At 33.9% G+C, this 9960-nt stretch overlaps 1 protein-coding gene across 1 annotated transcript in view; it reads right to left on the reverse strand.

Annotated features, from left to right (window-relative positions):
• The window catches only part of ANKRD17 (ankyrin repeat domain 17), a 123206-nt gene that overhangs the window by 97512 nt on the left and 15734 nt on the right, over positions 1–9960 (reverse strand). Inside the window, exons 8-12 of the mRNA XM_012659838.1 lie at positions 9528–9655; positions 9130–9273; positions 8629–8731; positions 6439–7191; positions 2052–2200 (exon numbers count right to left, since the gene is read on the reverse strand). Of these exons, the coding sequence (XP_012515292.1) occupies positions 2052–2200; positions 6439–7191; positions 8629–8731; positions 9130–9273; positions 9528–9655 (1277 nt within the window). The remainder of the gene's footprint in view (positions 1–2051; positions 2201–6438; positions 7192–8628; positions 8732–9129; positions 9274–9527; positions 9656–9960) is intronic.

Genomic DNA, 9960 nt, shown 5'->3' on the forward strand with positions numbered 1-9960 from the left:
TATGGCACAGTATTATCAAACATAAACCAAATTACCCATTATTTAAGAGCTCAAAGGATTTTATATTATCAAAACAAAAACTTCAGATGGACTGAGTACAAAAGAATCTTTATTTTTATCAGTTGCTTTATTTGTATCACTTAAAGTACCTAGTAAATTTAAAAAATATCAAAAATTAAAAGAGAAAAATTGTGAACAATTACTTCTGAATATTATTTTGTGTATTTTTTCCAAAACAGGAGCTTTCCAATGTCTAACTAAGCATTTATGATAAACTCCATAGAAAGCAGTATCAGGTTAGGCTAACTCAACAAATGAAAAACCTCAATGTAGAGACCAAATAGAGTAAATTTTTAAGGAGCCACAGTTAAATCTTTCTATCTAAGCTTGACTATTATGTTTAAAATGTAAGTTTTAAAATTTTTTTTAATTTTTAAAAAATTATATGTAACTTCTCAGAAATTAATTTATAATATAGTGATGACAGGTTGAGTGGTACAGTGAGGTAAAATCATTTCACCATCACTACAATAACTCCAAATTCAGTAAAATCATAATACCTGGACAAATTTTTTCTATGCATATTTTATTTGAAAACATTTTACAAAGAAATCCTTTTATATTTTGGTAAAGTATTTACTTTTGCCTCTGGATCAAGTTCTTGGTCCCATAAGCAAAAAAGACTGGAGGAAAATAATGCAAATTCAATACCAAGCTCAAACCAATTCTACAATGCTATTAACATTAAAAGTAAATAACTGTAGTTCATTACATGAATGTCTCATTCTTTTTGGAAAAAAAAAAAGGCTGTAGTTAAGAGTGTTGTCCTTCAAGTCAAACAGACTGAGTTTGATTCCCAGCTCCACTACTTCTTGGCTAAATGAAGTGACTGTGAACAAAAATGCTTAATCTCTCTCTTAGCCTTGGTGTCTTCATCAGGGAGATGGGTATCAAGAGTAGGTACCTCATGTAAGTGGTCTGAGGATTAGATGAGACAATTCCTTAAAAATAGTCCCTCACAATTTTAACTGCTCAAAAAACAAAACAAAACCAAAACAAACAAACAAAAAAACCACCAAAGTTAGCACATATAAAACCACAGACATTTGGAAAACAAAACAAGAACAGAAATAAAATTCCTTTTTCACAGTGTTACTGAGAAACACTTTAATAAAACAGAAACTTTATTGTTAATAGGTTAAGAGTACATACCCTTAATGGTCCATACAACACACATACACAAACACACCTCCTAAAATCGAGGCTTTATTATAAAGAACTAATCAAATACAAAAGTTTTATAATGGACACTCCCTCACCCAGGTATTAATCAAAATACAAAAACTAAATATAATACAAACATTTCTCAGTCCTGAAGGCCATACACCCTTACCTTATTCAGCAGTCTTCTAAGCTAGACCTCTTAGCCTTTCTCCAGGACAAAACACATGCTATTCTCCCCCATCTCACCTTGCCCTGAGATTTCACTATAAACCATTTTTTTAAAAACAATATTACTTAATAGCTCTCAAGCTTTCTAAAGCTTAACTCAAACACTATCTCCACACCCCCCCCCATTTTATTTCTTCAGATAAACTAAAGATAAAAAAACTGCTTGGAATCCTAAAACAGTTCAATTTTACAGACACAGACACGTAGACTCACTATATACCTCAACTGGCAAGATCAAAAGTTTCAAAAATATAAAAATGTTAGAATGTTCTTTCTTTTACACGGAACCTATTATTAGAAGAAAATATGGACTAATCTTATTAAATAAGGTTCTTTTTACATTCTCTTCTAAACTAGAATAAAATTTTGTAAAAAATTATTTGATGACTTTGGAAACCAGACCATCACATAATTATCAGTGATAATCTATATTGGGTATTTTATTTTTAAAAATGTGAATCTTAATTAAGTTATAACTGTGGCTCAAGTGTTTCCCGGGAGACAAAGCAGTCTAACATGGTTTGAAGCATGGAATGTTAATGTTTTTAATGACAGCATAATTCCAGTGAAAAACCATCTCTCGTACATGTGGGGCTTACCTGTGCGTCAATATCAATGGCAGGGTAGATGGGGAGCATGCCTGACGGAGAGACGACGGGACTCGGACTTGGAGTCTGAGGTTGGGAAATGGAAGCAGCGATACTGTGGGTGGGAGTGTTTGACATTGCAGATGCTCTTCCACTGACTGCTGTTGAACAAAATAACTGCACTTAATAAGGATGAAACATTGTTAGGTAATAGTAAGAAATATTAGAAAATATTTAAAGACTTTTAAAGACAAAATATCTACAGGGAGACTACCACAGTACTAATAACTCATTTTCCTGGTTATTTTTGACTGGATGACAGTCTAAAATTAAAATGTATGTTGAGAATAGCCCATTGTCTAAATAATAATTCATTGGGGAAAAAAAAAATTCCCTCTCATAAGTAGTCATGAAACCTTAACTCAAAATAACCCTGAAAACAAAACTGTTTTGTATGTATTAAAAATATAAATGCAAATGGCAAGTTGTCCATTTTATTTTCTTAATTAAAAAAGGAATAAAAGGTAAAACAGTTAAGATCAGAAGAGGGAAAATATGGTTTTTACTTGCCAATTTCACACCTCATATTCCAGAACTAATGAAAGTAATATCACTGTTTGGGAGTGGAGAACCTCGCTATCCAATCATTTAAAACACCTCCTACTATTATTTTACTAACTGTAGACAAGGGGATAATATTCTGCATTGTAGCCCTCTGTATGACATGTATTCAAATATAAAAATTTGAATAGTTCTTCATGTAAGAAACTACATTTCTATGTGAGGATCAAATGGGGGTAAAAAGCTCACCACTCAATGCAGCAATCATACTGACTTATGAGGACAAAACTGAAAGATTAGGGTAGAAATTATATGCACAATCATCCTTCAAATATGGACTATTAGTTTCTCTAAGTATGATTTTGCTGTAATATTATTTTCACCAAAATATGCAACTTTTGGTCGGTACTTGAGATGGGAGAACTCCAAAGATGGTGGCATAGGATATACTGTAGATTCAGCTGAGGGCATTTTATTCCCTGATTGACTCACTGCAGAAGTCGGTATGTGAACTTCAGCTCTGCCCCCCATGAAAAATGCTATGGTATTAAAGTATGGGCATTAATCTTTGAATGGTGAACAGTAGTGCAGATGTGTGTTACCAAAGTAGTTATCAACTACATCAGACAGAAAACAATCAGGATTCACAACTGGATCTGAAACCCGGCAAAAGAGGTTATAATCCTGCCAGAATAAAAGCTGAAATTGACCTTATTATAACTATTAAAAACATAATTGTCAATTAAATCTATTTTACATGAAATCCTTAGTTCAGGCACAAACAAACACTATACATTATAGCAACACACGTTCTATAATTATACATTTTAAGTCCACTTAAAAGCCAAAGGAAAAATGAAGGAGAAAACAAAACAGAACAAAACAGAACAAAACACTGTTTGAATCCCTAGGGATCCAGACCAATAGAAAAGGACACGTACTAATATATTAAAATGATCATCTAGTGACCTTGATATTGTTACTTCATATTGATAGTTTTGTACGGTAAGAAAGAGATCAAGATAACTAAAGCGTACATATTCTAGATATAAATTTCAAAATCATAAAATCTATAGCTCTTAAAATAGATTCCTTATGATCTTTGATTGGATTTTCACAAATGGAAGTACTAAACACCAAACGTAGCTTAAACAAGATGAACGCCAGTCTAAATCATTGATTTTTATTTCATGCTACTAAACAGATAAAAAAAAAATCTAAGCTTTATTGTTAAATGACTAATTATAATTCACATTTCAACTGGACTAATTTCTTTTAAAGCACCTACTGAAAGAGTTTTCTTATTTGTTTGGTCAAACTGGTTGTTCTTATCACCTCATCTAAAAGGAGACAGGAAAAATCAATTCCCTCATTTAATTTCCTTTGGCATACCTATGCAACTGGTTTACTAAAATTAAATCACTGTCCATCACTCACCCATTTTCTACAGTTAAAAGTAACAAAAGTAAATATGTAGGTATCTGAAGGAACTCTGGTACAGATCTTTACATGTGGGGCTTCATTTTGGGGTTTGATTTAGAGAGGGAGAACCACATGCTCAGAAAAGTTTTAATGTCAGGGTAGGAAAAAGGGAACTGGAGATCATAGAAAAAGCAAGGTGTTAAGACAGGTTAAACCGGGAATTGATTTTGCTTTGGCTAGTGTGAAGAACAGGGAAGACAGAAGATTTTGGTCAGCCAACTACTACACAAAAAGAGACCAAATCTTACGAGAGAAGTCTAATAAATGGGGACTAAGAAGTAAACAGCAGAGGCTATGCTAGAGGAAAGGAAAGAAGACTATGAGTCTAATGAGATTGTAATATATTAAAAAAACCCAAAGAAGAAGTGGAAATGATCATTAGTCAACTGAAGGGACAAATCCTACCACAGAATGTTAAAGAATGAGGCTGTAGGAGTGAACACATGAGTTTACATGCAGATGTACGCATGTGCACATGCATGTTACCAGGATGAGTTGTAGGTAGGTAGCTGAATGTTTTTAATCCTGCTCTTCCTCCTTCTGGCTCTCTGTCCTCTCCCCATATAAATGAGAATAAAGAAGTAAAATATTTGTATAGTATGACAAGTATTTGTCATACTTACTAAAAAGTTATGTGTATCTAAAAAATTTTTACATAGGAATACACAGAACTATTTTTGTTTGGTATACAAATCAACAAAAAAGCTACTTTACAAAGTGCTGATAATTCTGATCAGTATAAAAAATTGTACAACTGGCAAATCATTGTTGACAACTATGCCCAAGCACATCACGTAAACTCTGATAACATGTAAAAAAATTTTAAACATCCATTAGTATGGAATGTCTATTACTCATTTAAGTGCATAAGTAACATTTAACACTATACATCCTTTGATAATTTGACTGACATAATAGAATACTATTATGATCTAAATTAATGGCCATGGACATAGTATCAAATTTGGGATTTATAGTACTATGCTCCAGTTTTCACAGGACATTTAAGAATTTTAAAATTGTATTACAAATTATTATTAGCAGCTAGTGATAATTAGCAGTCATTTTTAAATCTACAGAAAAATTTTATACTCATCAATGAGTCTTCATAGTTCTTATTACTAATTATTATTAGCAGTTTTTCCAATGTAGTTACTTCACCCTTAAGTTTAGTAGAGATTTTCATTCCACGTTACTGTTGACGTGATATTAAAGGAGGACTAGAAGGCTTTAGAGAAATTTTTAAGTATAAAATCTGTCTCATTAGCTGGTTTGTTTCTGAATGTTAGCTAAATATCTAAACACTGTATGACTTAGTTTACTTTTATCCTTTTAAAAGATCAAACTTAAATTATGTGTAATCTCATCATAATATGTAATGCTACTAAAACATAGTTTTAAAATTAGGAAAAGTCAATCATCCTTCAAGTACAGACCAATGAATAAAAATGGGGGAAAGATTAGATGAAAATTATCAAAATTCAATTGTTTATTCCCTTTTTTTGTCCTTTTTCCCTTCCATTTCAAATTTCCTTTTTGTCTTTTTCTTTTAAGAAGCAAATTAATCCTTCTCAGCATTCTTATGGCTTATAACTCTATAAAATCTCATTCTACCAAAGTACCAAAACCTAGAAGCATTAAAACAACCTTTTAAAATATTTCTTCTTGCTAATGAAAATAATTAGAGTGGAATTTCTCTGGCTACACATTTAAAACTATATCATTTATAACATACTGTCGGGGGACCACATCTTCCCATGATACAGTTAGAAAGAGACTACACATTAACATTCACAGGGAATAAAAATCACTGACATACAGTATAATCAAACCCTATTTGATTTGGTATTTTATTAATTTTGTAAAGGTGTCTATGCTTTTTTGTTTAAAAATCCACCAAGTCTGAAGTCTGATCCATTAGGACATAAAATATTTCTGTTCACAAGTAAGCTTCCTGATGTGTCCCACTAGTTTTACACTTCAACTTCTATAAATTTCCAAGTTTATTGGTGTGTATACAGAAGCAAAATGCCAAAAATTCAATCTTAGTATTCTCAACTTAAAGGGAAAAAACAAAAACAAAAATCAAACATTAACCCCACTACTAAAAAATTTAGATTCCCAGCCTACGCAGCTAAGCCAGAAAGCTTCAGTCATTTGTATTGAATGAACTAATCTTTAATTCGACCTGTATCCCTCTGAGAACTTCTGAGATTGAACTAATATTTCTAAAGATAGACATGGGTCAAGAGTCCAAAAATAGCTCTCAAGTTGGGTAATGGCAAAATTCTGGCACACTCTTACTCGCCTTAAAGCAAATCATATTTGATACCTGCTCATAACAATATAAACCCACCTGCCATGATGTCATCCAGCGTGTCATTGAGGGTCTGAGCAGGGCTGGCTACCATTAACCCTTGTTGTGTTTCTGTCAGAATTCCTTGCCCCAGCCCTGCCAACTGTGCTTGGCCCAGTACTGGCTGTCCAACTATCACTCCTTGCAGTTCTGTAAGATTTGCGATGGACCCCGGAGGCAAGGGACCTGCCGCCAGGGGCAAAGCTTGAGGCATCGCCAGAGGCTGGATTGGTGCAAAACCCATCTGAGCAGCAGTCTGCTGGGGTTCATCTTTAAGCAAAACGGGATCCACTGGCTGTAACCGTGCATAGTCTCCCTCGGAAAGCTGTTCTCCAACCCCAACAGGAGTTAGTAATCCCAGGTGTTGGCAAGACTGTTGCTGCTGCTGCTGAAGTTGAATTCTTTGAGCTTTAACCTCTAGATACTGCTTTTTTAGCTGCTGCTGAGTTTTCAGTTGTAACTCTCGTTCTACTTTCTGTAGTTCCTCCAAAATCTTTTGTTTCTTCTGAATTTGTTCCTCCCTCGTTTTGTTCAGCTCCTCGATCTTCTCCTTGGTAAGTTGGTCAGCATGAGCCAGTTCCAAGGACTGCAGCTGTGCGTTCTTTTCTATGGCTTCTTTTATCCTCTGTTCCAGTTCTGTTAACTTTCCCTGAGCCTCTTCTACAATGCTCTCTGGAGACTGATTGGTGATGTAACCCTGTACATCCTGGCTGTTTGCTGGCAAATGGCTGCTGGACTTTTGTTTAGAAGCAGCTGTGTGAAAAAGAAACCCCCTCAGAAGTGCACATGAATGGCATCCTCATTACAGAGTTACTGTTGGGAGGTTTAGTGCCAACAGTTATGCACCAAGTTATCATATCCACAGAAGGTGAAAATGCACTGTTAAAAAGTTAAAAACAAATCCACCTTCCTTTTCATAAATATAAAATGTATGTATTTTATGTGCATTATCTTTGGAAATTAATTTCAGAATTTTAAAAATATCACATGGCTAAAATTAGACAACAGAGGGATGCAGGTTTGTGATACCTAAGTGGTGCAATTAAAGTACAATCTAAGGCTATGTGTATATATTTCATATGGTCATAAAGATGAAAAACTCATCATAAGAACAGAATAATAATGCTAAATTATTAGGATGTAGGGAAAACTTAGACCTCTAAGTCAAGGTTTTTCCACATTTAATAGTCTGTGACTTTTAAACACTCACACATACACACAAAGAGTACCCAAACCACTGAGAAGTAACAATTAAAATCCAACTAAGATACATGTCTTTGTTGGGGTCTATCATCTTCAAGACTGATATAGGCAAGATATAAATTCACATATTCACACAGCTACCTGGCCAGTAGAGAACTGGGATTCAGTTTCCCTGGAAGAAAAGATGCTGGACTATGCCATCCACTGTATCCTCTGACAGCCAGGTGAATAGACAGACCTGGCTACAGGCATAGCAATCAATTGTTTGCTATACCAATTCAAAAAGGTGCCAAGGCTCTAGATTGGTAGTAGTGACTGAAAAGAGCTGGTGGAAATACTTAAGCATTCTTGTTGGTAAAAGAATATCGGGAGCCAAAAAGCAAAATAAAAACTACACTGGTTCTTCAGGTAAAACTTTTAAAAAGAAAAACTGATTCAAACTGGTAGGTATAATGTTTGGGTACATAACTTAAGAACATGCATGGTGTGACATCCACAAGTCAAATATGGACCTCGGAATTCTAGAGGAATAAACAAGCCTATCTCAAGTAACTTTGAATTATTGGTTGAGAAAAGGTATCCCAGATATAAAATCTATATTAAACCAGTTACTCTAAAATAAGTTTTAATACTTGATCCATCTTGTCAATCTTCTGCCTTATATCACTAAAGAGATCTGAGTAAATAATTTACAAAAATATCACCCAACTAAACCCAGTTTAACATTTTACATAAATAAAAATTACTAAATAGAGGAAATCATGGATAATCAGAATTGCATCAATGATAAGCATCTGAATTTCTCCTAATATTTCTAATTTTAGCAAATTAGTGCTATTAACTACCTTCTCTCCCACTAACATGCTTTTTTCATTGGTAAAAGAAAAATATTTAATTAATCTTTTTTGGAGAAATGGTTGGTTTTTATTGTAATCTTATTTTTACCTGGACAACAAGTAAGAAACAGTCTTTAGAATTATAACTGACCTTTATTCCTGATGGGAAGAGTAGTGGCAACATTGGCAGGTGGTTTGTCAGGCTCCTGAGGTGGGACAACCATGGGCAGTGCTTGAACCGGTACACGAGGAGCCTAGGACAATGGATTCTGATTATTAGAGTCCTACACAATCCAATAAATAATATGCTTTAAATAAAGAACAAGTTACAGACTTATTCAAAGTATTTTTAGTATACCACCAACTCAGACAATGACATATTTACTGAAAGTATGTTAGTACCCAATTATTTTCCATAACATTTTTTTAATGGACTTTGAATTCAAGTTGTTATTCGACCTTAAGTACGCAAAGTAAAATCATACTAATCTAGAATCTTAATATTATATCAGATATTCGTTAACCATATGAAGTCCATATTTCTAAAGAGAACTACAATATTATAACAAAAATAATCAATCTAGTTTAAACTGAAACTATGAGTGAAAGGAGGATAAAGACACAATATAAAATGTTTTATTTTGAATCTTACCCTATTTAAATCGTGGGATGGGGGGGTTAACTGAGTGACATCTGGTGGAGGAGCTGAAAGCAAGTTATTAGGATAGTCCAAAAGATAGCAAACGACACTTGTATGGCCACCTTTTGCTGCTTCTATCAACATAGTTGAGCCATCCTGAAAGAGTAAACGTGGAAGGGAAAAAAAGTGAAAATTGTAAGTTAACTGACAGAATCAATGAGGAAGATAAAGCAAACAGGTCCCAGACACATTAAAATCATGAGTTTAGTAAAGAATACTTTCCTCTAATAAAAAAGGAGAAAATTAATACTTAGAATGCCATTAAAAATGAAACTTGTGGATGGTATTCTGTAACGTTCGATAGTGAAGAATTAATTTACAATGTTGCCTGAAACATCTGAGTTACATACTTTTAAACGGTGAGTAGGATCTGCCCCATGAGCCAAAAGTAGTTCTACCACTGCCAGATGACCCCCTGCACAAGCCAGGGACAGTACAGTATGGTCATTGTTAGCTGTGGTTCTATTCACATTTGCTCCTAAAACAGACAAGCATGGAAAAATCACGTTAGTCATATGGCTTTTCCTAAAATCATGGTAAATTTAAAAATCATAAGAGTAGAGAGTAAGGATAATGAAGCCCCACATACCCATCACCCAGCTTCAACGACTATAAACACACGGCCAATCTCGTTTCACATATACCCACATCAATTCTCCTCTCCCATCTTGAATTATTCTAAAGCAAATCCCAGACAAACATGATATAATTTCATCCATAAATATTTCAGTATGTACCAGTAAAAAATATCAAAAGTATCTATTACTCCTAATATAATGACTG

This window comes from Propithecus coquereli, unplaced genomic scaffold (assembly GCF_000956105.1).
Source record: "Propithecus coquereli isolate 6110/MARCELLA unplaced genomic scaffold, Pcoq_1.0 Scaffold64, whole genome shotgun sequence".
Lineage (NCBI taxonomy): Eukaryota > Metazoa > Chordata > Mammalia > Primates > Indriidae > Propithecus > Propithecus coquereli.